At 46.7% G+C, this 26,932-nt stretch overlaps 1 protein-coding gene across 1 annotated transcript; it reads right to left on the bottom strand.

Annotated features, from left to right (window-relative positions):
• Positions 1-760: 760 nt before the first annotated feature.
• On the bottom strand, positions 761-26,571 carry LOC310756483 (von Willebrand factor A domain-containing protein 7-like). The gene is made up of 18 exons (XM_083600638.1): positions 25,986-26,571; positions 24,001-24,123; positions 22,374-22,553; positions 20,777-20,852; positions 20,450-20,541; positions 18,514-18,678; positions 17,766-17,975; positions 16,355-16,493; positions 15,369-15,505; positions 14,354-14,632; positions 13,334-13,549; positions 11,403-11,575; positions 10,230-10,344; positions 9,223-9,427; positions 7,424-7,505; positions 5,876-6,099; positions 3,984-4,103; positions 761-944 (listed from the first exon to the last, which is right to left on the bottom strand). The coding sequence occupies exons 1-17, from the start codon at positions 26,245-26,247 to the stop codon at positions 3,995-3,997; spliced, it is 2,787 nt and encodes a 928-aa protein (XP_083456764.1). The 5' UTR covers positions 26,248-26,571; the 3' UTR covers positions 761-944; positions 3,984-3,994.
• Between the last annotated feature and the right edge of the window lie 361 nt (positions 26,572-26,932).

A 26,932-nucleotide genomic window follows, 5' to 3' on the forward strand; every position in this document is an offset into this window, starting at 1 on the left:
TGGGATGATGCTGATTGGCTAGTGCTTCTGACATCAGCATGATATATCTATGTGCACACAGGAATGCCAGCCCTCAGTCCAAGAGGCAAGCACATAGTGGAAAATTAAAGTTTATGCAATTAAAGTGCTCTGTTGCCCCAGTGCAACAAACCCACTTTTAAAAGAGAGATAGACTTCCCGTGGTTTGGAAAGTGAAGGGGGGGGGAGCCTTGAAAAGCGTGGGAGGGAGGAATGATTAATGAGAAACAGTGTAAACACCCAGCAAGAAAACCGGGGTGCTTATTGTTGTATAACCTCTGTAAACAACTCAAGATGAAGGCCGCCAGATGCAGTCTTAAGTTCCCTGTAAGCTTTGTGCAAGTAAATCAGGAGGAACGCTTAATAAACAGGTCGTTTGGAGGGACCTATACAGTGGTACCTCGGGTTAAGTACTTAATTCATTCCGGAGGTCCGTTCTTAACCTGAAACTGTTCTTAACCTGAGTTACCACTTTAGCTAATGGGGCCTCCCACTGCCGCTGCTCTGCCACTGCACAATTTCTGTTCTCATCCTGAGGTAAAGTTCTTAACCTGAGGTACTATTTCTGGGTTAGCGGAGTCTGTAACCTGAAGCGTATGTAACCTGAAGAACTGTAACCCGAGGTACCACTGTATATGCTATGGGCCCAAAATTCTGGCTCATCAAACTGATGGATGCTTTGTTAGTATAGACTGCAGACATGCCCATTATTCTTAACAGTGAGTGTAAACACAGGCACAAGTGCTTTCTGAAGTTTGTTTTATTTGGCTGTGGGTGTAATGGAGGCTGCCAATGTAGCTGGATCACCACTTGGCAGTTGAACATCTGGATAGTATCTCCTTCCCGATTCAAATGGCACCACGAAACCAGAAATGTGACTCTCCAAAGCTTATTGCCTTTTGTGATAGTCATATAATGCAGTTCAGCTGTTAGGAGAGAGAAAGAGAAAAGAAGAGGTTCTGCATGAGAAGCACCAGGTATCTGTCAATGTCCTCCCTCTCTCGAATTCCCAGACCCAGGGAGGACTTTAGGGGTGCCACATATGTCCTTTGCTTCTTCCGTAGTTCAAGGCAGATGTTCAGCAGGTCCAGCTTGAACTCTGACCTAGAGAAGCAGCAATGGGAGAAGCTGCTTCTGTTGAATTTCTGCCAGACAGCTGGGCACAGAGCTTCTGTCGAGAGAAAAAGATAGCAACTCTCCTGTTCCTCTGCTAACTCCTTACACGTTTGGAGTTATTCCCTCACTAACTCCTTTTAATGATTTTAAAAAAATATATTATTATATTTATATAAAGGGATTTGAACCCTAGTTTCCCATGTCCTAGTTTAGCACAATCGCCATTATACCACACGGCCTCTCTGCTGTCATTCAGCAGCAACTAGACCTGTACAGTGGTACCTCGGGTTAAGTACTTAATTCGTTCCGGAGGTCCGTTCTTAACCTGAAACTGTTCTTAACCTGAGGTACCACTTCAGCTAATGGGGCCTCCTGCTGCCGCCGTGAGATTTCTGTTCTCATCCTGAAGCAAAGTCCTTAACCTGAAGCACTATTTCTGGGTTAGTGGAGTATGTAACCTGAAGCGTATGTAACCTGAAGCGTATGTAACCTGAAGCGTATGTAACCTGAGGTACCACTGTAAATAAAACGCAATTTTAGACCTGCAATTGTATTTCAAATCACACTCCCCAAAATCCCACTCCCAAGGGCTGGTTCTTAACATATGTTCATTCAGAAGCAATTCTAATTCAGCTCCCACTTCTTCCACTACCAGAAATCGCTCTTTCATTCTTTCCCCCCCCTGAATAGTGCAACTGTTATTTTTTAATACTTCTTTTTTAAAGGACAAATTGATCTTAAAAGGTCCTATAGGCAGAGTACAAAAAATGACAAGAGCTGATTCGGTAACGTTGTGGCCACAGTGAAGGAAATATCTAGTTAAAGAGTCAGTTCAGGGAGAAGCTGACGATGCTTTATAAGGGCCTTTGCCAACCTGGTGCTCTCCAGATGTTTTGGACTACATTTCCCATCAGCCCCAGGCAAGCAGGCATGGGGCAAAGCAGGGCCAGTGAGGGGACTGGCTTTTGGAGAGTGCTGTCTGTGGGATAACATATAACCAACATGCTTAACTCTAATTAATGCATGAAGGGGTTAAAACCATAGAGTAAGCTGTCCTGCCAGGTTTAGTTCACCTCGGGAGAGACTAGGCAAACATGTCTGTGTTCCCTCTGTCTACCTGAGAATCTCAACGTGTGAGTTGGTCTAACAGCCTATATTTCCACACTTCACCTCGCGGTACATTTAGTGATTTCAAATCTCTGCTGGGATTCCCTCACCAAAGAGTGCTTGCCCCAAATCTGGATCTTAGCATCCAGGAATTCTCCTGTTTAATACTTACATTTTGTCTCCTGCACCTACACTTTCAGGGCCAGGTAGAAAGGTTTGAAAGATCACCTCCAGCCCTTGGGCCCGAGCATCCCCACTCCTGGCCAGTGCAATGCTTTTGGCAGTCGTGCTATCTTATTTCCCTGTCGAAATGGTGATTCAGTTCCAAAGAAAACAGCTAGTTTGGAAGCAGGCCTAGCAAATGATTTCCATTCCCTGTCCCATTGGGATCCATTCTTCTCACTGAGAACCAAGGAGTCCTAGTTCTTGGCTGCAACCTAATCTAATAGGGAAGAACAGAACTGTCCATTCTTCTTCTTTCTCATTTTTTCCCCAGTCTTAAATTAAGTTCTCCACATTTTTGCAGTGGTTTGTGAATCCATGAAAATTCACCAGCATTTGGTGCATTTTTCTCCTAATATACGTGTTATGTAATAAGATTAGCTGCAGTTCTCACTCAGGGCCATCAGTATGCAAATGAAGGATCGAGAACTGTCGCTCTCTGATTGGTTAGCTAGTTGGGAGTTGTTACTGCTACAAGTTAAAGGTAAAGGGACCCCTGACCATTAGGTCCAGTCATGACTGACTCTGGGGTTGCGGCGCTCATCTCGCATTATTGGCCAAGGGAGCCGGCATACAGCTTCCGGGTCATGTGACCAGCATGACTAAGCCGCTTCTGGCGAACCAGAGCAGCGCACGGAAACGGCGTTTACCTCCCCGCCGGAGCGGTACCTGTTTATCTACTTGCACTTTGATGTGATTTCGAACTGCTAGGTTGGCAGGAGCAGGGACCGAGCAATGGGAGCTCACCCCGTCGGGGGGATTCGAACCGCTGACCTTCTGATCGGCAAGTCCTAGGCTCTGTAGTGTAACCCACAGCGCCACCTGCGTCCCTACTGTTACAAGTTACTTAGTATTATATAACGCAGCCAGCTAGGCTGCACTGAGTCTATCTCCAGGAGCAATTCTAACTGCTATAATAAAGAGCTGTGAATCTAACAGAGCTGTGTCCTTCGTCCATCTTTCCCACTATTTAACAATGCGCATGTTTGTGTGCAGTTTTTACATTATATAGAGTTCCCCCTAATAAAATGTATTTTTGAATGTTTTGCATGTATCCTTTCCCCATACACTTTCACCTAATACAGTGGTACCTCTGGTTAAGAACTTAATTCGTTCTGGAGGTCCGTTCCTAACCTGAAACTGTTCTTAACCTGAGGTACCACTTTAGCTAATGGGGCCTCCTGCTGTCGCCGCGTGATTTCTGTTCTCATCCTGAGGTAAAGTTCTTAACCTGAGGTACTATTTCCGGGTTAGCGGAACCTGAAGCGTTTGTAACCTGAGGTACCACTGTAATATGTGCATTTCTGCCAACATTTTTTGTTTGGAGAATTGCGTTGCAAAATTCAGGCACGTATGAATCCTGACGGGTAGCTGTGTTTCAGTTTTGTGTGCATTGTTTCGGAAAGCGTGAATTTAAAGGAAAGCCTTTAAATGCAACCTGAGCTGAGTTCCTCCCCTATCCCTACAGTTACAGGAAGGGAACATTGCCCCACACATTGGAGAACTGCTGCGTGTTATACCTGTTGTAGGTTTATGAGGCGGCGACAGGACGGGATCGTCTGTAGTCTACAGTAAAAGTGTTTGTGTTCCCGTTTTCATCGCTGATCAGGAATTCTGCATAAGGAGAACAGCAGTTCGACCTGCAAAAGAAGACACAAGGCCGATAAACCAAAGATGAGAGGAAGGGAAGCTCTGATGGGCGTGTGATTCAGAGGTCATGGTCTCATGATATGCAAAAAACCCCACCCTATATACAACAATGGGGAAATATTGTTAACATTAGTTGAAAAGAAAGCAAGCATTGCTGGCAGGGACATCCCGAAGGCCTTTAGGGAGGTATTCTTATATGCGATGGCCGCAGCTCGGACTTTGGTGGCAAAGGGGCGGAAGGAACAAGAAGCCCCGACAAGAGCGGACTGGCATTACAAGCTACAAGAATTTGCTGAAATGGCGCAGTTGACAAATACCCTGAGAGGCCATTCAAAACAAAAAATTATGGAAAAGTGGGATAGATATAAAACATATGTTCAAAAATACAGTAAAGGTTCACTATACAGTAAAGGCTCACTACAGTAAAGGTTCGCTAACACCCCAGAGGACAGGATCACACTTCAAAACGACCTTGACAGATTAGAGAACTGGGCCAAAACAAACAAGATGAATTTTAACAGGGAGAAATGTAAAGTATTGCACTTGGGCAAAAAAAATGAGAGGCACAAATACAAGATGGGTGACACCTGGCTTGAGAGCAGTACATGTGAAAAGGATCTAGGAGTCTTGTGTGACGCAGCAGCTAAAAAAGCCAATGCAATTCTGGGCTGCATCAATAGGAGTATAGCATCTAGATCAAGGGAAGTAATAGTGCCACTGTATTCTGCTCTGGTCAGACCTCACCTGGAGTACTGTGTCCAGTTCTGGGCACCACAGTTCAAGAAGGACACTGACAAACTGGAACGTGTCCAGAGGAGGGCAACCAAAATGGTCAAAGGCCTGGAAACGATGCCTTATGAGGAACGGCTAAGGGAGCTGGGCATGTTTAGCCTGGAGAAGAGGAGGTTAAGGGGTGATATGATAGCCATGTTCAAATATATAAAAGGATGTCACATAGAGGAGGGAGAAAGGTTGTTTTCTGCTGCTCCAGAGAAGCGGACACGGAGCAATGGTTCCAAACCAGAAGAAAGAAGATTCCACCTAAACATTACGAAGAACTTCCTGATGGTAAGAGCTGTTCGACAGTGGAATTTGCTGCCAAGGAGTGTGGTGGAGTCTCCTTCTTTGGAGGTCTTTAAGCAGAGGCTTGACAACCATATGTCAGGAGTGCTCTGATGGTGTTTCCTGCTTGGCAGGGGGTTGGACTCGATGGCCCTTGTGGTCTCTTCCAACTCTATGATTCTATGATTCTATGATTCTATCTATGCTAGCATTTGATTGACGTTGGAGTGAGACTGAGTAGAGAAATAAGACTAAGAGCACATATTGATATAGGAATGTATTAGATAAAATGTAATGAAATATACAATAATAAGAGTACATTCATTTGTAAAAAAGGAATATACAACAGGATAGTCAGGAAGTCTAGTGTGTTGGTATGTACATGATTTTTGGGGGGAAGTGTTTTTGTTTTTTCCTTTTGTTCTTTTTTTTTGTTTCATTTTCTTTCTAGGTATATAAAATTTGTATATAATTTTTGTTTACATGTTGGAAATTATATTATAGTAAGTCCTGTAATGAAATATGACAACGTTTACCGATGTAATATAAGAATGTTAACAAATAAATAAAATGCAAATTCGAAAAAAGAAGAAGAAATCAAGCAGAGGTAAACAGGAATCAGCCTCCGCTGTGGGGCTCCATGATCAGTGGTCATTTTCTGCACCATGCCGTCAGATTTCTAGAAACTGGATATACATACTGATAGTGACACATGACTTCCTTGCTGCTGTCATTCCCCCGCGGGCTGCAGGATAGTCCTGAAGGATTTGCACTGATTTGGACGGTGACAGCGCTGTGATTATCCATTGCAGAGAACCTCATTTTCCAAATGTGACGAGAGCAGGTAGGCTTGTGCTGGAATTTGGCTACACAAGGCATGTAAAGGTCGAGAAGCGCGTAGTTTGGTGGGATCTCATCTGTTTTCTGTTTGGATGGAGCACAGGTTGGTTAGGAAGAACCAAGAGGAGCCATCTGTAAAGACCACTTTCTGCTAGGACTTGGGTAGCCAACACGGTGCTCTCTCGGTGGACTACAATACACACAACTCCTGACTATTGGCTGATGAGAATTATAGTCTGGAGGGCACCACGTTGGCAACCCTTGAACGGCAGATGGATCAATCAGTATATTGCTTGTCTATGTCAGTTTCACATGTGTTCATAAGTCCCATTTTCACATTAATGTGTGTGTGTTTTAAAAAAAACAATCTGCATGCAAATTTGTATTTAAACATTATATATATTTAAATACATGCATATATATATATGTTTATATATGCATATGTGTGTGTGTGTGTGTATGTTTAAATACAAATTTGCATGCAGATTTTTATTAAAAACACACCCACACGGATTAAAAAGGGCTGATCGTGGAAGAATTGATGCTTTTGAATTATGGTGCTGGAGGAGACTCTTGAGAGTCCCATGGACTGCAAGAAGATCAAACCTATCCATTCTGAAGGAAATCAGCCCTGAGTGCTCACTGGAAGGACAGATCCTGAAGCTGAGGCTCCAATACTTTGGCCACCTCATGAGAAGAGAAGACTCCCTGGAAAAGACCCTGATGTTGGGAAAGATGGAGGGCACAAGGAGAAGGGGACGACAGAGGACGAGATGGTTGGACAGTGTTCTCGAAGCTACGAACATGAGTTTGACCAAACTGTGGGAGGCAGTGGAAGACAGGAGTGCCTGGTGTGCTCTGGTCCAGGGGGTCACGAAGAGTTGGACACGGCTAAACGACTAAACAACAATATTTCTCAAACTGGGAGGCATTTAAGAATGTAAGAGAATTCTCACAATAATAGAAACGTGAGCGGAAACTGCAGGTGTTCGCTTATTTGTCCTATATCTGGAACAAAAATCAACCCAGCAAATAAAATTGGTATTTACTGTTGTTGTTGCTTTAGGTCCACAAAAAATATGTAATTGATTATGTCCCTCCCACAACCCCCCCAATTTGGATTGTGTTTCCTTTGCATTTTAAATGAATGGGGGCAGAATAGCATGACGACAACATAACTTACATAACCTGCAAAATTAATTACGCAAATTACGTAAGCTACATAATTTCACCACAGCAGACTAAGAGACAAATAACATAATTTGGGGCAGTGGAAGATGAACTGCAGTGGGAGGACGGGACAGCAGGGCAGAACAGAAAATCGTATCTTTTTACATTCTTAGGCAGCAGGCAATTCTTCCCTGACTGTCACGTATCAGTGAATAATCAATGTGGAGCGAGAACTCACCGTATCATTTTCAGAAATGACAGTGATGGGCAGTCTCAGGTAATTTTGAGTTGCTGAGCTTTTAGCTGTGAACGTTGCAGTGCTGAAAGAACATCAGGTAATGATGAACAGAGTGCATTTTTTGGGGGGGTAAGGGGTGGCACTGTGGGTTAAACTACAGAGCCTAGGACTTGCTGATCAGAAGGTCGGCGGTTCGAATCCCCGCGGTGGGGTGAGCTCCCGTTGCTTGGTCCCTGCTCCTGCCAACCTAGCAGTTCGAAAGCACGTCAAAGTGCAAGTAGATAAATAGGTACCACTCCGGCGGGAAGGTAAACGGTGTTTCTGTGCGCTGCTCTGGTTCACCAGAAGCGGCTTAGTCATGCTGGCCACATGACCTGGAAGCTGTACGTCGGCTCCCTCGGCCAAGAAAGCGAGATGAACACTGCAACCCCAGAGTCGGTCATGACTGGACCTAATGGTCAGGGGTCCCTTTACCTTTACCTTAAGGAGTGTAGATGAGAAGGGGTAGTTCAGCACAGCTATCAACAACCTGGCAACCTCCAGGTATTTTGGACTATAACTCTCCATGCTGGCTGCGGCAAATGGAGGTTACAGCCATAAACATCTGGAGGGCCTTTCCTTGCCAAGGGAATCTATAAGTCTTGGCACCAGCTCCCTTTCCCCCTGCTCCTTAGCCAGGTAAGAGCCATTGCTCAGTCCGTTTGACTCCCAAAACTGTTCAAAAACCAAGGCACGCCTTCCGATTGGCTGCAGGAGCTTCCTGCACTCAAGCGGAAGCCGCGCTGGACGTTCGACTTCCGAAAAACGTTTGCAAACCGGAACACTTACTTCCGGGTTTGTGGCACTCGGGAGCTGATTTGTTTGATAACTAAGCTGTTCGAGAACCAAGGTACCACCGTATTGAATTACAGCAGTGGTTTGAGGAAGGTCACAGCTCAGAGACAGGCAAACAGAAGCATAGCTGTCATTTTTCCCTTTTCTTGCGAGGAATCCTATTCGGAATAAGGGAATTTCCCTTAAAAAAAGGGAAAAGTTGACAGCTATGAACAGAAGAGTTGGGAGGTGTTGGGAGAAGGGAGGGGGGGAGACAGAGACAGAGCAGCCAGCTGACAAGTTATCACTGGAGAGTATTTCTGACCCCCCTTCTCCCAGATCACGGCGTTAATTGAGAGTGCAAGAGCAAAGAAGTCACAGTCAATTAGCCCCTGTCAGTCACCGTAAGGGGAAGTGCTGTTGCTAGGAAGGGAGCTGGGAGGAACTCAGTTGGAGCAATGCCATTATCGGGAGGCAGGCTGCATTCCTTTATCTCTCGCTGTGATCACTGAATAAACTCATTAGTAAGGACTCTTCCTTGTTTTTCTCTGCTTCTTGATGCTACTGTGGGAGGGATAGAATTCCCTGAAGACAGACACCATCAAAGTTGCTCAAAGTCTTGAGCAGGGGTCAGCAAACGTTTTCAGCAGGGGGCCGGTCCACTGTCCCTCAGACCTTGTGGGGGGCCAGACTATATTTTGGGGGGGAAATGAACGAATTCCTATGGCCCACAAATAACCCAGAGATGCATTTTAAATAAAAGGACACATTCTACTCATGTAAAAACACGCTGATTCCTGGAACGTCCTTGTGCTGGATTTAGAAGGCGATTGGGCCGGATCTGGCCCCCGGGCCTTAGTTTGCCTACCCATGGTCTTGAGACTACTGCTTCCTGCCCTTAGACCTCCCAAATGTTAGCTCCTTGTCCATGGTCCCACTTCAATCGGCCACTTCTGTTCCAGACCGTTACAGCAACGCTGTCCTACCTGGAAGTAAAGCTGCTGTTCTTCAAAGGCGCCGTGAAGGTTGCCCTGAGGATGGCGCTCTCTCCCGAATTTAGGAAACTTTCCGTCGGTGTAAAGCTCTCCAGGAAACCAAAGTCGTCCCAGACTTTAAAGGAGAAGTCGGCAGCTGTCCCTTCGTTCACCACCATGACAGAGACCTCCAGGCTTTCTCCAGGTGCCATTGTGCCTGGATAGATAGGAGAACATGGGCAGGTACTGGCAGCTGGGCCTTGGCCCAGTATACTTGAAGGAGCGTCTCCACCCCATCGTTCAGCCCGGGAGGAAGCATTCTTTCTTTTTCTTTTTCTTTAAAATTGAAATTATTTTATTGGTTTTCACATATTACTTTACAATACAGATATAGCAAAGCCAACACCATTTCCTCCCCACCCCTCCATACATTTACATTTCTATTTCCTCAATCCATCATATTATTATTTTCTCCTTCCTCCCAAACCATTCTATAGCTGTGTGAGGGGGGAATAGGGGGCACCTAGCAACTCTCAGCACCCTGAAGGAGCATCTCCACCCCCATCGTTCTGCCCGGACACTGAGGTCCAGCTCTGAGGGCCTTCTGGCGGTTCCCTCCCTGCGAGAAGGGAGGTTACAGGGAACCAGGCAGAGGGCCTTCTTGGTAGTGGCACCTGCCCTGTGGAACGCCCTTCCATCAGAAGCCAAGGAAATAAACAACTATCTGACTTTTAGAAGACATCTGAAGACAGCCCTGTTCAGGGAAGTTTTTAATGTGTGACATTTTAATCTTTGTTGGAAGATTTTTAATCTTTGTTGGAAGCCGCCCAGAGTGGCTGGGGAAACCCAGCCCGATGAGCGGGGTACAAATAATAAATTATTATTCTTATTATTCTTATTATTATCATCACCACCACCGTCATCATCATCTCACCATTGGAGGTGGCTGCTACTGGTCATGAGAGCTAATGCTTTGCCTCCATTGTTGGAGGCAGTCTGCCTTTGAATATCATACTCACTGTTTTGGTCCGGCACGGGTAGAATCTGCACGGACTCCGTGCTGATGGGGTAGCTGCTGACTCGCGAAAAGGGCAGATTCTCTGGAGACAGGCCTTCCACACTCAGCAGCGTGGTCTGGAAGGTAGAGGAGAGAGAATTATTGTTAAAGATATTTTAAAGCAGGGCAGGAGAACCTGTGGCCCTCCAGAAGTCATTGGACTACAGCTCCCCTCATACCCGACCATTTCTTTTCCTAGTAGTATCATATATATTGGACGCAGGTGGTGCTGTGGTCTAAACCACAGAGCCTCTTGGGCTTGCCAATCAGAAGGTCGGCGGTTCGAATCCCCGCAACGGGGTGAGCTCCTGTTGTTCTGTCCCAGCTCCTGCCAACCTAGCAGTTCGAAAGCACATCAAAGTGCAAGTAGATAAATAGGTACCACTCTGGCGGGAAGGTAAACGGCGTTTCTGTGCGCTGCTCTGGTTCGCCAGAAGTGGCTTAGTCATGCTGGCCACATGACCCGGAAAAATTGTCTGCGGACAAACACCGGCTCCCTCAGCCAGTAAAGCGAGATGAGCGTCACAACCCCAGAGTCGTTCATGACTGGACATAACGGTCAGGGGTCCCTTTACCTTTTTATCATATATATGTATGTGTGTGTATAGGACCCCTGAATGGTTAAGTCCAGTCAAAGGCGACTATGAGGTTGAGGCGCTCATCTTGCTTTCAGGCTAAGGGAGCCGGCCTTAGTCTACAGACAGCTTTCTGGGTCATGTGACTAGCATGACTAAACCGCTACTGAGACACTGTGATGGAAACTAGAGCGCACGGAAATGCCGTTTACCTTCCTGCCGCAGCGGTACCTATTTATCTACTTGCACTGGCGTGCTTTTGAACTGCTAGGTTGGCAGGAGCTGGGACAGAGCAACAGGAGTTCACCCCGTCGCGGGAATTTGAACCTCCAACCTTCTGATCGGCAAGCCCAAGAGGCTCAGTGGTTTAGACCACAGCGCCACCCGTGTCCTGACATTTGTCTCCGGGTTAGTCCAGGAAGGTCTTGGTAGTAACATAGTAGGAGTACTGGAAAGCTGCATTTGGTTCTGCACCTGAGGTCCTGCCCTTGCCCAATGGGAGAGCCAGCCCTGCAACTGGCACCAGTCTTTAGCAAATGACATGAGGAAAGGGTACTTACCGGAGTGTGCAAGAAAACAGGGGCAATAGCCAGGACATTGCCAAGGGCATCGGAGGTCTGGTTCAAAGTGATGGAGTCTAGGGGGTTCCCCAATCCAGAAATAGGGACCAGGCGCTGGACCTGGGCACCTTTAGCCCCACCCACCAGCCTCAGCGAGACAGTATAGTTGGAGCCTGGAACAAAGATGCAGGAACTCAGAAGAACATCCTTGGAAATCCCCACCTATCACTTCAGAATCTCCACTGAGCTCATCCAGACCAAGGGTCACTGGGAGATATTTGGACTATATGGAACTTGCCAAACTGACTGGGAGACTCCGAGACCAGACAGAAGAGACGGTGGAAGAAGATTGGAAGAAGTTTAAAGAATATTTGAAAAAATATGTTAATATTTAAATCTTAGAATAGCTTTGAGTGGACATAGGCTGTAGGGTTAGAAGTAGAAGAGAATAGTATTATTTGTCAGTGATAAAACGTGAAGATTTTTATGGTAAAACTAAGTGATAAAAAATGGTTAAAAATTATGATATATGAAACTGCTAAAGATGAGGTAAAATGAAAATCAGATAGGGGGGACTTGGGGAAGCTCACCTAACAATATTTAGAAAAAATAAGGATAAGACAAGAATTTGTTTGCATTGTTTGTTTTTCTGTTTGTATTGTTTATTTTTGTTATAAAATGAATTTTTTATTTCAGGGGGGGAAAGTATCACTGGGAGATAGCACCTCCCATGGGTGCTCCAGCAAGAACATCATGGCAAAAGGGGACACCAACCTGCCCCCCACCCCCATCCCTTTAAGCCTGCAAACAGGGAACCTGCATAACTGGGGGAGAGGGGATGAGCAGGTTAAACTACAGCTCAGTGTAATGCAGATGAACACCCAAAAATGAGTGCATGGGACATGGCAAACATGCTGCAAATGACAGGTGTGGGAGTGTCCTTAACAGGCATGCCAGCTGCCCCCCCCCCGAAGTTCTTAAGGACGGGGCTGGGCCCCCTCAATATCGAGCAGTAACGTTGTGCATACCTAGGGTTGCCATATTATTTCAACTTTGGGCCAATGTTGTTGAGCTTGTTTTGCAAAATCTCCCCCCCTCCCCAAAAATGAAGTTTTTGAGGAAAATCGGGGGGGGGGGGATAAACACTTTAGACATGGGTTGCCATTGGAGTTGCCACATTATTGCCATATTCCAAAAGGTGAAAATCCAGACACAAAAGTTGTTGAGCTTTCGTTGGCCAAAGTTGTTGAGTTTTTGAGCTATTTTTAATGAAAACCGCCAGAATCTACACTATTGATCTGAGCTGCCATACGTCCGGATTTCCCTGGACGTTTCAGCAATTTCCACCTGTTTACGAGGGCTGAATCCTGGACGTACGGCAGCCCTACGCATGCTACATTGGCATATTGCGTGACGTCAGCCCCCCTCAAGAGCGGAGGAAGCCAGAGCCTCTGGCCCTTACTATCTGTACAACTCTTTAGGTGCTTTGTAAGCCTTAAACAGGGATGCGGGTGGCGCTGTGGGTTAAATCACAGAGCCTAGGACTTGCCGATCAGATGGTCGGTGGTTCAAATCCCCGCGACGGGGTGAGCTCCCGTTGCTCGGTCCCTGCTCCTGCCAACTTAGCAGTTTGAGAGAACGTAAAAGTGCAAGTAGATAAATAGGTACTGCTCTGGCAGGAAGGTAAACGGTGTTTCCGTGCGCTGCTCTGGTTCGCCAGAAGCGGCTTAGTCATGCTGGCCACATGACCTGGAAGCTGTACGCCGGCTCCCTTGGCCAATAAAGGCAAGATGAGCGCCACAACCCCAGAGTTGGCCACGACTGGACAAAGGGTAAAGGGTCAGGGGTCCCTTTACCCTTTTTAAGCCTTAAACAACAACATCAGATACTCCTGCCCTCAGTATGGCTGCTTCAAATCCCCCCAAACTTACCTTTCACAGGTTTTCCCTGGACCGGAAGCACATACTCTTTCTGCTTCTGCATAATCTGGTAGGATATGTCTAGCAAGCTCTTGCCTCCGATTTCCACCTCGTAGGAGCCACTGGGAGAGACAGTCACGGTCCACATGCCCCGCTCAGGGATGGGGGACACCTTCACAATCTTGTGGCTGGCTGTGTTGATCACTGTGTGAGTGGATGGCGAGACACCTGCCACAGGATGACACAAAGACAGACAAGGTTGCAGGAGGGGCAGAGCAGGGGTGGGGAATGTCAGGCCTGGTGGACAAATGCAGTCCTCCTTGTCTGTCCCTCTCCACGGTCAATAACCTCTCTTCTGGCCACACTCTTTACTGCCCCTGCTTCACACCCTCAATAAATGCAAGTTCTCCAAGCCCTGTTGAAGACTATGTACCGTATTTTTTGCTCTATAAGACGCACCAGACCACAAGATGCACCTAGTTTTTGGAGGAGGAAAACAAGAAAAAAAACCTGTCACAGGTTGTTGCTGGGGGCTGGAGCAGCTGCTGTCTGGTGGGACCACCGCCAGCCCCCAGAGTGGTTGGGGTAAATCCAGTCAGATGGGTGGGGTGTAAATAATAAAATTATTATTATGGAATAAGACGTCCCTATTTTCATCAGAGATATGTTGGAGGGTATGCCTTCCTTGAGTACCCACCCCTCTTGCTTAAATGTTCTTGAACTCTGATCATGCCCCTCATTTCCCTGGATGGTTGATAGAGACATAGGCCTGTGAATGTGTGTAGAAGCTCTCTTAACTGCACAAAGGTAACATTTACTGCCAACACTCTGCTCTCGCTTTGCCTGTCGCTGACGTGGGGTCCCTGGACGGTAGCCCAAAAGCCCAAAACACAGCCCTCAGGCCAAAAAGTGTTCACCATTATTTGTGTAGAGGATGAGATGGCAAACCACACAAGACTCTCCACAATTTTCATTCCCCCCACCATACTTTTGCAGGAAAGCTCTCTGCTTCATTCTCTGAACAAGCTGTACCTGAAGGTTGCCTCACAGTAATGGTGAAATGCAAAGAGTGTAAGCTCTTGACGGAGACTGTGATTTCTGTGAGGGTCTCATCCACAGGGAAGGAGCACTGAGACCCATCCAATTGCTTATGGGCCACCGTAACCGGGGCGGCATTCAGAGACAGCTCCATGATGCCCAAGACCAGGTCGAGTTCGCCTTTGGTGGTCATCACATAGAAGCCTCCAGAATAAGCAGCTAGTTCTTCATAGATGTTAGCATAACTTCTCCCAGAAGCCTCTTCGGCAGCACCTGTGGAGAGAAAGGATGGGTTTTTGTCTCAAAACCTGGCCTCCTTCTCTTCTGTGTTCACAGGAGGAAAGGCAAACCACAGTGGGTGTTTTGGCAGCAGTTGCTTATAAGGTTCGCCTGTCTAATGCCAGTGTAATGGAAGAAGCAAAGATCACCAGTGTAGAAGCAATGATTCTTCAACATCAACTTCGCTGGACTGGTCCTGTTGTGTGGATGCCTGATTATCGTCTTCCAAAGCAACTACTCTATTCCGAACTTAAAAATGGAAAGCGTAATGCTGGTCGTCAGCAAAAGAGGTTTAAAGATTCTCTTGAGGCAAATCTTAAAAACTGTAGTATAAACACCAAAAACTGGGAAACACTGGCCTGTGAGCGCTCCAATTGGAGAACAGTCTTTACCAAAGGTGTCATGGGCTTCGAAGACACTCAAACTCAGGACGAGAAATGCGCTAAGAGGAAGGCACGTTTGGCAAACCCTCACTGTGATCAACTCCCACCCGGAAACCACTGTGGATCCAGAATTGGCCTCCACAGTCACTTATGGACTCATTGTTAAAACTGTGTTTATGGAAGACCATCATACTTGGCTACGAATGATCACCAGAGAAGAATTATATTGGCATAAGTCGGGAGGTGGGCCTGCTGATTTCTCAAGGATCCCACCCTTCTATTTGTGGAACACTCTCCCATCAGTGAAAATGCCCTCTTTCTCATTGCTTGCCAAGAGCTATACATACTTCTGCGTTTCCGGCTAGAGCAATACCCTGTGAGAGCATAATTCACTTCAGACCCGGATGAATCAATTAGGACCTGGACTTCATCTTTCAGGTGCTCATCTTTGGCTCCAGCATCAGTAAAGGTGTAGATCTTGGACCTTTGTGCAAGGAAGAGAACAAATCAGGAAGCTAACTAGAGTTTTCCATTTTGACCAAACCGATGGTTAATGCCTTCTGAAGAAGTCAGGATATCAAACCCTAGTTCAAAGTAGGTGTAATACCAAGGCATGTTCCAAAGCGAATAGAGAGAGCGGTTTTTCTACCCGTCGGAGGGGTCCCACCCTGATACCAGAACAAGAGGCCATCAAACAAAGCTGAACGTTGGGGCATGAAGGACTTCTTCATGCTGTGCATAGCTAAACCATGGAATTCTCTACAACAAAGAGGTAGTGTTCAAAGGAGATTAGAGAAATTCCTGAGGCTATTGGAGGCTGATAGCAGTGATTCAGGATCAGAGGAAGGGCTAATGCGCCCATGTCTTGTGTCTGGACTTCCCATAGTCCAGCAGTGAGATGCTGGACTAGATCGGCCTCTGGTCTGATCCAGTGGACCTCTTCTTATGTTCTAGAGGTTAATGGGAAATTAACTTGTTCATTTTCTGGTTCACATAAAGGGGTTGTGTACATGTTCATGAGGCTCCTTCCTACCGCAGCTTATTTAACGGAGGTATGATTGTTGGAACATGGCCACTCAATACATACTTGGGCACCATTGTTGTTGGGGGCAGGTGGGGGAGGACTGGAGTTTTGAAGGCTTAACTGGTGGTGGTGGGGATTTGAAAGAATAGAGGTGACCACAAGGAGATGACCTGGGAAGAAGTTCCAGGTCGCAAGGGAGAATGAGTGGAGTGACTTCTAGGTACTCAAGCAAAGGTACTAGGAATGGAGGAATGAAGGTAACGGGAATATTTATGTTAGGAATAAGGCGGGAAAGGCCGTGTCTATTACCTTGGCAAGCTGTGTTCCAAAGCCAACTTCAGGCCACTCAAAGACATCTCTGGGCAGTCACCGCCACCCGTAGGTCTGAGGTTAGAGATCAAGGTCTTAAGCTCATCCACATCCTGAGTCACTTGGACTGGGCCAACATCTGCAGGGATAGATATGAGAGGGACTGAGTATCTGCAATGGAGAGCAGGCAGGCAGAGACATACCTTAAGCTGGGTCACGTAGGGTATGTCATTTTTGGGGGTGAAACTTACTTTCGGCAAATTTCTTCAGCGAGGGGTCTTAAAATACAGGTTTTTTGGGTGTGTGTGTGTGTAAGAAGAATTCAAACCTGATATTATTTTTGTGATTAGTCAATGTTTAGCTTGGTCAATTTACCGTATTTTCCGCTCTATAGGACGCACTTTTCCGCCTCCAAAAATTAAGGGGAATGTGTGTGCGTCCTATGGAGCAAATGCAGGCTCCTTGGCTTCAGCGATAGCAACGCAAAGCCTCCGAAGCGCAAAGGGAGAGCTCCCTCTGCGCTCCAGAGGCTTCACGTTGCTTTCGCTGAAGCCTGGAGAGCGAGAGGGGTCGGTGCGCACCGACCCCTCTCGCTCTCCAGGCTTCAGGGATAGCTGCCTGAAGCCTCCGGAGTGCAGCGGGAGGTCCCGCTGTGCTTCGGAGGCTTTGGGTTCTTTTTGCTGAAGCCAGGAGAGCAAGACTCTCCGGGCTTCAGCAGAGAGGGAGAGCTGCGCGGCGCCCCTTCAGCGAAGCGGGAGGAGAAATGGAAGGGGCTCCGCTTCTCCTGCCGCTTCGCTGAAGGGGAGCTGAGCAGAGAGGGGGAGAATTTTTTTTTCTTGTTCTCCCCCTCTAAAACAAGGTGCGTCCTATAGAGCGAAAAATATGGTACGTCTAGTGAAGAAGGACATAAAATGCTTTGAGGAAACCACAGAATTCTAATGTTACCTTCTGAAAATGTCAGGTAATGCTACATAACAACAACAACAAACAACAAACAATATAAATACACAATATATAACTGCAAGTACTTGGCAGTCATTTTTAACTATTCCTATGCAATTTTACATACCAAGCGGAACAGAATTATGGGAATGACCATTTTGTGTGCAACCAAGGCATGCGTGACCATTTATGGTCCTGGAATGGGGCAAGGAGGGGGCAGAATGGGGTGGGGTGGGCTTACGCTGCACCGACATGCATGATGACCCAGAACGTAACCCCCACACAAATGGGGGAGTTGCCTGTATGTTAATTTAACCAAAATATCATTTGAAGTCACTTAACAAAAGAACAGGTGAGCAACAATGTTATTTGGATTCTCCGAAAAAAAGCAGAGCGAAGGAAGGCAGGCAATTTCAGACTAAGCAGACTTGGCGTGGGAAGAACCAGCTCTGCCTTTTTGCCCTCTCACCTGGATCGTTGAAAGGCACAAGAATGTAGTTAAAGGGTTTATCTGGGGAGCTGGAAAATTCCTGGAGGAGGTTGATGCAGGTGGTTATGACGTGGTGGATATCCTCCGACATGCTGCCAGTCGTGTCTATTACAAAGGTGAGTGAATAGCCTTCCAGGTTGAAAAACCTCTTAAAGGTATCACTGCCCACCTGGTCCAGCAGGCCGTACCCTGAAAAACAACAACAATGGAGTAAAAACAGGTTATGCTTATCCACTTTTCCTTAGGACCTCCCTATTTTCATTGGACAATGCCTTGTCTCAGACTGGCATGGTGGATGGTGACATGGTCTTTATGGGCAAAAGAACAAAAGCGATAGGTCCAGGGTGAGGAATCGGTCCATGGGCCTATTTGTTTGTTTATCTATTTCCCACCCTTCACTGTAAGGTCTCAGGGCAAGTCACAACAGTTTAAAACGCTACGCGAAGAAACAGTTTAAAACAATTACAGGAACAAGGTGGTGTCTGATGATCCATGTCTATGTCATGTGTCACAAGCGTGCCTTCAGAGCACAACAAACACCATACGATGAAGGTGTGTGATGCACCTTTGTGGGGAGGGAGTCCCATAATTTAGTGACAGCAACAGCCAAAACAAATCACAAGAGCTAAAACCACCACAAGGGTTGCAACTATATCAAGGTCATAAAAGGCCTGGAAGAAGAAAAAGGTATTATTTATCCCTGTGCTGAAAGGTCAATGAACCATACCATCTCCTACAAAGAAGTCCCTTGTGGCTTGTATGGCCAGTTCAGCTGCTTGTTGATGCAACTGATAGTGCGGGGAGAGCCGGGGGTCAGTTGTCTCCTTGTTGATCCCCCCCGTGGTAGGGAACATTTCGGCCGGGTCATTTCTTCCGCCATGTCCACATTTGCCTACAAAAGAATATAGGAAAGAGAATGGAGGAGGCATAAGTGAGAGCCAGTGTGGTGTAGTGGTGAAGAGCAGTAGATTCGTAATCTGGTGAACCGGCTTCGCTTCCCCGCTCCTCCACATGCAGCTGCTGGGTGACCTTGGGCCAGTCACACTTCTCTGAAGTCTCTCAGCCCCACTCACCTCACAGAGTGTTTGTTGTGGGGGAGGAAGGGAAAGTAGAATGTTAGCCGCTTTGAGACTCCTTCGGGTAGTGATAAAGTGGGATATCAAATCCAAACTCCTCTTCTTCATAAGAGCTACTGCAGCGTAATAGTTAGAGTGTTGGACTGTGACCTGGGAGAGCAGGGTTCGGATCCTTACTCAGTCATGAAGCTCACTGGGTGACCTTGGACCAGCCACTGTCTCTCAGCCTAGTCTACCTCACAGGGTTGCTGTGAGAATGAAATGGGGAGGAGGAGAACCAGGTACGCTATCTTGAGATCCTTGTAAAATAAAGGTGATATATAAATGTAAAGAAGGAGGAGGAGGAGAAGAAGAAGAAGAAGAATTGCTAGGCTGGATCATTTAAGTTAACAGATTGAGGTTGAATCCTGACAAGACAGAAGTACTGTTTTGGGGGGAAAGGGGCGGGCAGATGTGGAAGACTCCCTAGTCCTGAATGGGGTAACTGTGCCCCTGAAAGACCAGGTGCGCAGCCTGGGAGTCATTTTGGACTCACAGCTGTCCATGGAGGTGCAGGTCAATTCTGTGTCCAGGGCAGCTGTTTATCAGCTCCATCTGGTATGCAGGCTGAGACCCTACCTGCCCGCAGACTGTCTCGCCAGAGTGGTGCATGCTCTAGTTATCTATCACTTGGACTACTGCAATGCGCTCAATGTGGGGCTAACTTCGAAGGTGATCTGGAAACTACAACTAATCCAGAATGCAGCAGCTAGACTGGTGACTGGGAGCGGCCGCCGAGACCATATAACACCGGTCTTGAAAGACCTACACTGGCTCCCAGTATGTTTCCGAGCACAATTCAAAGTGTTGGTGCTGACCTTTAAAGCCCTAAACGGCCTCGGCCCAGTATACCTGAAGGAGCATCTCCACCCCCATCGTTCAGCCTGGACACTGAGGTCCAGCACTGAGGGCCTTCTGGCGGTTCCCTCGCTGCGAGAAGCCAAGTTACAGGGAACCAGGCAGAGGGCCTTCTCGGCAGTGGCACCCGCCCTGTGGAACGCCCTCCCATCAGATGTAAAAGAGAAAAATAACTACCAAACTTTTAGAAGACATCTGAAGGCAGCCCTGTTTAGGGAAGCTTTTAATGTTTAATAGGTTATTGTATTTTAGTGTCTTGTTGGAAGCCACCGAGAGTTTCCCCAGTCAGATGGGCGGGGTATAAATAATAATAAATTATTATTATTATTATTATTATTAGTTAGGGAAACACAGTAGTGAGGGTCATAAGCTTCAGTTATGGGAACGAGGTGGACATTTTAGTCTTCACATCAGTGGTGGGGAATCTGTGGCTCTCCAGAAGTTGTTGCTGGACACAAGCCTTGACCACTGGCCATGCTGACTGGGCGGCAAGCAAACTCCTTTAGCCAGGGAGCCACCACCGAGAAGTCCTTGTCTCTTCGTCAGCATGTAGGAGGTAGGTGCAGACATGCAATGAACTCAGAAGTTGCCTTTCTCGTGTCTACCTATCTTCCATGCATTTTTCAATGGCATGAAAAGAAAACGAAAATGCCCAACAACTGGCAGGAAAGCGACAATCGCTGGTCTTACCTTTTGGTTTACGCCTGCATGACGCTGACAACTTGTACCCACTTGTGAGCAGGTCGTTCACTAGGATGTTTCCATCGCACACAAGCTGGTTGCTGTTAAACAGAGAACGTGGAAGTTGGTAAATGCACTGCTTAGAAATAAATTTACCACTTGAAGGTGCTCCCCACTTACACAATTTTCACTTATGTGTGAGGGAGACTCTGAGGTGTTACGGAGCAACACAAATCAGTGGCACTCCTCTGTTGTTTACTGCCTGCACGGTCACAATAGAACAAGCAGCTGTTTCTCCTCCTCAACCATCACCCATGGGTGCCCATGGGTTCCTACCTTGCATCTTTGCTGCAGTCGCGACAGGTTTCCTTAGAAGCGGGAGCAACAGGGAAAGCAGGACTGGCAGGGTTTACTGTAGGGCAAACATAATGGGAGAGAAAAAATCCTATTTTAGTCTGTGTACATACCATACGGGGACGCGGGTGGCGCTGTGGGTTAAACCACAGAGCCTAGGACTTGCCGATCAGAAGGTCGGCGGTTCGAATCCCCGCGACGGGGTGAGCTCCCGTTGCTCGGTCCCTGCTCCTGCCCACCTAGCAGTTCGAAAGCACGTCAAAGTGCAAGTAGATAAATAGGTACTGCTCCTGCGGGAAGGTAAACGGCATTTCCGTGAGCTGCTCTGGTTCGCCAGAAGCGGCTTAGTTATGCTGGCCACATGAACCGGAAGCTGTACGCTGGCTCCCTCAGCCAATAAAGCGAGATGAGCGCTGTTATGTACTGAATTCTCACCCTGGGCCAGCAGGGGGATACTGTAGATAGTTATGCAAATAAGGGATCGAAAGTGACGTTCAGTGATTGGATAGTTTTAGAAAATTGTTACAGTTACGTTGTACTGGAGCTCTATATCGGCCACGACTGGCTCTATCGGCCACGACTGGACCTAATGGTCAGGGGTCCCTTTACCTTTACCTTTACATACCATACATTCAAAGCACATGTGTGTCTCCCTCCCAAAATGAATATTGGGAACTGTAGTTTGCCAAGGGCGCTGGGAGTTGTAGCTCTGTGGTGAGTAAACTACAGTTCTCAGGATTCTTTGGAGAGGGGGAATGTGCTTTAAATATATGGCGGGTACACGGCTTTAGACTCCGTTGAATTCCATGTAAACCTGACAATCGGCAGCTCGGGCAGGTTTATGATGATTCTGTACGGTGATCTGAGAGCATGAGTGGAAAAAAGGGATGTCGGTTTTAAAAACCAGGTAGATAAAAAAACAATGCAAAAGGTGCTTTGGATCAGTCTTGCAGATTCCCACTGAATCTCTTGAATGTATTTGCCTAGTTTTGCATATGATCAAGCTCACTCATCCGGTCAGGGACAAATAAAGTCATGAAAGAATGCAAAAAATGAGGAATTCTACCATAATTGCAATAAATTCTTTGTTTTTAAACAAATGATCTATATATTAAAAAATACGCAATTGGAGATATTTATATTAGGATGCAACGAAACCTCTCAAATGAGTTGATATTGGATCTCTTATACTGATTATGGATAGCATTGTTTGGGGACCTGGAATGCAAATGGATGAACCATGGCATGCTTCTATATTTCTTTGAAGTAATACAGTCGTACCTTGGTTGTCGAGCGCCTTGGTATGCGTATGTTTCGGCTCCCGAACGATCGAAACCCGAAGTGAGTGTTCTGGTTTTTGAACGCTTTGTTGGAAGCCAAATGTCTGATGGGGCTTCTGCAGCTTCCGATTGGCTGCAGGAGCTTCCTGCAGCCAATTGGAAGCCGCGCTTTGGTTTCCAAACGTTTTGGAAGTCAAGTGGACTTCCGGAACGGCTTCCATTTGGCTTCCAAGGTACCACTGTACTTCTTATGTTTAACTTTGAAAACAAGAGAGTTTTCCAGATCCATTTTGACTTACAGAGGTGATCGTAAGGTCCACCTTTCCCCAGCTCAGGCCAGTTGGTGTTACTGTAGAATTGTTGAAGGATGTGCAGAGCTTGTCCAGCACTTTGTCGAGCCGATTCCAAATCCGATGAACTCACGGGTTCCTTTAAGCTACTTAGCATGGAATCCCTCAGGTTTCGCATCTGTGTTATACCTGGGAATAGATAACACAGGAGAACTTTTTATATCCCTGTTCCTCCTCTGAACTCTTAACTTCTAAACTGGAGAAATGTCAAGTCTCAAGCCTAACTGGAAGCCATGCACTCTTCCCTGGAATGAATTTCTTTAGGGATTCTCCAGGTATGGTTAGATTCCAGCTCCCATGGCGCTGTGGTCTAAACCACTGAGCCTCTTGGTCTTGCTGATGAGAAGGGTGGCGGTTCGAATCCCCGTGACAGGGTGAGCTCCCGTTGCTCTGTCCTGCCAACCTAGCAGTTTGAAAGCACACCAGTGCAAGTAGATAAATAGGTACCGCTCCGGCGGGAAGGTAAACGGCGTTTCCATGCGCTCTGGCTTCCATCACGGTGCCCCGTTGCACCAGAAGCGCTTTAGTCATGCTGGCCACATGACCCAGAAAGCTGTCTGCGGACAAACACTGGCTCTCTTGGCCTGAAGGTGAGACGAGCGCCACAACCCCATAGTTGCATTTGACTGGATTTAAGTGTCCAGGGGTCCTTTACCTTTTTACCTTTTTGTTTTTATGTGTTACAAGCCTCCCAGAGTGGTTGGGGGAACGCAGCCAGATGGGCAGGGTATAAATGATAAAATTCTTGTTGTTGCTGTTACTGGAGATGATAATATCCAGAACATCTGGAGGGCCAGAAGCTTCCTAACCTGAGTTAGGCAAACCAAATCTTCTGTAAGTAGTGGCCTGGTAAATCTGAAGAAGCATCTCCACCTCCATCACTCAACCCGGACACTGAGTGGGCCTTCGCGGTAGTGGCCCCCTCCCTTTGGAACGTCCTCCCGTCAGATGTCAAGGAGATAAAGAACTACACAACTTTTAGATGACATCTGAAGGCAGCCCTGTACAGTGGTACCTCGGGTTAAGAACTTAATTCGTTCTGAAGGTCCGTTCTTAACCTGAAACTGTTCTTAACCTGAGGTACCACCTTAGCTAATGGGGCCTCCCGCTGCTGCTGCGGTGCCGGAGCACGATTTCTGTTCTCATCCTGAGGTAAAGTTCTTAACCTGAGGTACTATTTCTGGGTTAGCGGAGTCTGTAACCTGAAGCGTCTGTAACGTGAAGCATCTGTAACCCGAGGCACCACTGTATAGGGAAGTTTTTAATGCTTGATGTTTTACTATGTTTTTCTATATGCTGTAAGCCACCCAGAGTGGCTGGTGAAATCCAGCAGATGGGCAGGGAATAATAATAATAATAATAATAATAATAATAATAATAATAATAATAAAAAAATATACAGATAAACTAAGCATGAGCTCTAAAAATATGACTGTTGTAGATAGCATGGCTAATTAAGTACCTTTCACCTGTGCTAGCAAGTAGTTCAGTGTTTCTCTTAAATCAATAACAATTCCCCACTTCACCCCAAACACAGCTCCACCCGCCTCTCCCCCAAGGCACAGCTCCCCCTTACTTGGGGCAATCTTTTCACAGTGGAAGAAGTAGTTACTGTTTTCAGCATAGTTGACCTCCACTTGATTATTTGCAGAGATGAGTTCCTGTATGGCTTTGACTAATCGATTGGGAGAGACGTCAGCTGTACGAGAAAAAAAGGGGACAGGTGTCAAAAAAGCTTACCATATTTACCAGTATGTATGCTACTACTGCAGGGACGCGGGTGGCGCTGTGGGTTAAACCACAGAGCCTAGGACTTGCCGATCAGAAGGTCGGCGCTTCGAATCCCCGCGACGGGGTGAGCTCCCGTTGCTCGGTCCCTGCTCCTGCCAACCTAGCAGTTCGAAAGCATGTCAAAGTGCAAGTAGATAAATAGGTACCGCTCCAGCGGGAAGGTAAACGGTGTTTCCGTGCGCTACTCTGGTTCGCCAGAAGCGGCTTAGTCATGCTGGCCACATGACCTGGAAGCTGTACGCCGGCTCCCTCGGCCAGTAAAGCGAGATGAGCGCTGCAACCCCAGAGTCGGCCACGACTGGACCTAATGGTCAGGGGTCCCTTTACCCTTTTTATACTACAACTGCAGCCCATGTTTTGTTAGCCCCAAAATGGAAAACGAGCGAGGTCCGAATTGGAGAAGAATGGCAACTTAAGTTGACAGAATAAGGACAACTCTCAGACTTAACATATAGAATAAGAGAACAAGAAGGACATACGTTCAAAGAATATTGGAAAACGTTCATTGAATATATGGGAAATAGTTGTGTACACAGCGGAAAATGCTGGCAGTATGAAGATAAATTCAACAGTGTCAACAAGTTTTGACGGATGCAATAACGGAATACTGAATGGTGTAGTTTTTGTAAAACATGCAGGGATTTATGATATGCAAAACGAACCATGGGAAGAGAAGAAGAGAAGCCACTGATATCTTAAGGATTTAAAACGAGTATTTTAAATTGTAAAATGGAAAATTTAATAAACAATTATATATAAAGAAAAAGAAAACGGGGACAGATTGCATGACTGGTTTTCGAACCCTGAAATCCATACAAAAAAATGGAAGTGCTTTTTTAAAATAGCCCCAGCACCGACTTATGCAAAAGTTGGGGTGGGCAAGCTGTGTCCCCTCCAGGCGCTCACGAACCTCAGCCTAATTTCATGTGGGTGGTGAGGAGCTGGGGGGGGGGGTGGGGAACAAGTGAAAAGAGGCAAGAAGAAAAAGAAGAGTTTGGATTTGATATCCCGCTTTATCACTACCCGAAGGAGTCTCAAAGCGGCTAGCATTCTCCTTTCCCTTCCTCCCCCACAACAAACACTCTGTGAGGTGAGTGGGGCTGAGAGACTTCAGAGAAGTGTGACTAGCCCAAGGTCACCCAGCAGCTGCATGTGGAGGAGCGGGGAAGCGAACCCGGTTCACCAGATTACGAGACTACCGCTCTTAACCACTACACCACACTGGCTCTCAAGAAGAGTGACTCGCTCTTCTCGGAAGTAAGAAGAGTTACCGACGATTGAAGAATGGAGGATGACGTTAATGGACTATGCAGAATTAGATAAACTAACAGGAAGGATTCGAAACCGACGAGACTAGAAATTCATGGAAGACTGGCGTAAATTTATGGACTATTTGAAAAGTAATTGTGAAGAACAGGCGACGTTCGTAGGGTTGCAAGAAGTTTTGTGAGGAGTATTATTAGACGTGTTGTAAAAATGGAGAAGGGGGAGGATGATTTGTTAAGAGATGTAAAGGCAATATAAAGTTAAGAAATGCCTAAGAAGTGGTTAAAACGGTGGATCATCAGAGGTGCTGATGGAAGCCTAAAAAGATTGTATAAGTGATAAGTTTTGTGGTACGTTTTATAATTTATGTGTTAAAATTAATAAAAAATATTATAAAAAAAGAAAAGAAGCAGTGGAGATATAGAAAAGGAATAGGCTGCGCAGAAGCAATCCTCTGCGAGGGCCGTGAGATCTAGTCTTCACACTCCTGTTTTCCAAGCCTACCTTTGAAAAAGGCCCTGAACAGTTCAGTCGCTGTCAGCGGTTTCATGTTTTCCAGCTCTCCCGGGGCCATGGGAGATCTTCCGGGCAGTGGGTTCGTCTCCATGTAATGGGCAACAGCCCGAAGGACCCCTTCTTCTGTGATGTCTGCATCTGTGAAGACTGTCGAGTCGATGCCCCCCGATTCGTGGTTGGGGAGGAATCCGCTCACGGTGCCCAGGCAGAGGAGCACAGTGATGCCCACGGGAAGCAGCATGTTTTGCATCAGGGGCAGGAAAGAGATCCTGTGCCTTCCTCTGCTCTGCCAGTTAAATAGCTTGTGCCTGAAGAGGGGAAATCCCCCACCTGTTCAGTCCATTTCCTCCTACGCGTACAGCAGCCAGGCAAAGGATTCCAGGAAAAACCTCTCTCCCAAACCATTACTGCTTGGCCACAAAGCACCACAACCTCCCAGCTGAAAGGGGGATACTTTACAAATAGTGATGGGTGAGTCTGACGGTTTTGGTATCTCTCAGTTTTTCCTTTTCCCCCAGACTTGAGTTCAGATCTCTGCCTTTCCACATCACTTTGCAAATACGTGCTGTTGTTTAAAAAAAGTCCTAATAATAATACAGTCATATCTCAGGTTACAGAGGCTTCAGGTTACGTTTTTTTCGGGTGACAGACCCTCTGAAACCCGGAAGTACCAGAAGCATAGCTGTCAACGTTTCCCTTTTTAAAAGGGAAATTCCCTTATTCCGAATAGGATTCCTCGCAAGAAAAGGGAAAAGTTGACAGCTATGACTGGAACAGGTTACTTCCGGGTTTTGGTGGTCACGCATGCGCAGAAGCACTAAATCGCGCTTTGTGCATGTGCAGAAGCGCCAAATCGCAACCCATGCATGCGCAGACGCACCACTGCGGGTTGCGAATGCTGCGTGTTGCGAACGTGCATCCTGCACGGATCACAT

The sequence above is a fragment of the Podarcis filfolensis genome (assembly GCF_964270895.1).
Source record: "Podarcis filfolensis genome assembly, chromosome: 2".
Lineage (NCBI taxonomy): Eukaryota > Metazoa > Chordata > Lepidosauria > Squamata > Lacertidae > Podarcis > Podarcis filfolensis.

Excerpts from the sequence above, each read along its gene's own strand:
- LOC310756483 (XM_083600638.1), bottom strand. The coding sequence starts at position 26,247 with ATGCAAAACATGCTGCTTCCCGTGGGCATCACTGTGCTCCTCTGCCTG. Across the intron at positions 9,428-10,229 it reads ACCCGTGCCGGACCAAAACA|GCACAATGGCACCTGGAGAA; the intron begins GTGAGTATGATA and ends CTATCTATCCAG. Across the intron at positions 7,506-9,222 it reads AACAGCAGCTTTACTTCCAG|CACTGCAACGTTCACAGCTA; the intron begins GTAGGACAGCGT and ends ATGTTCTTTCAG.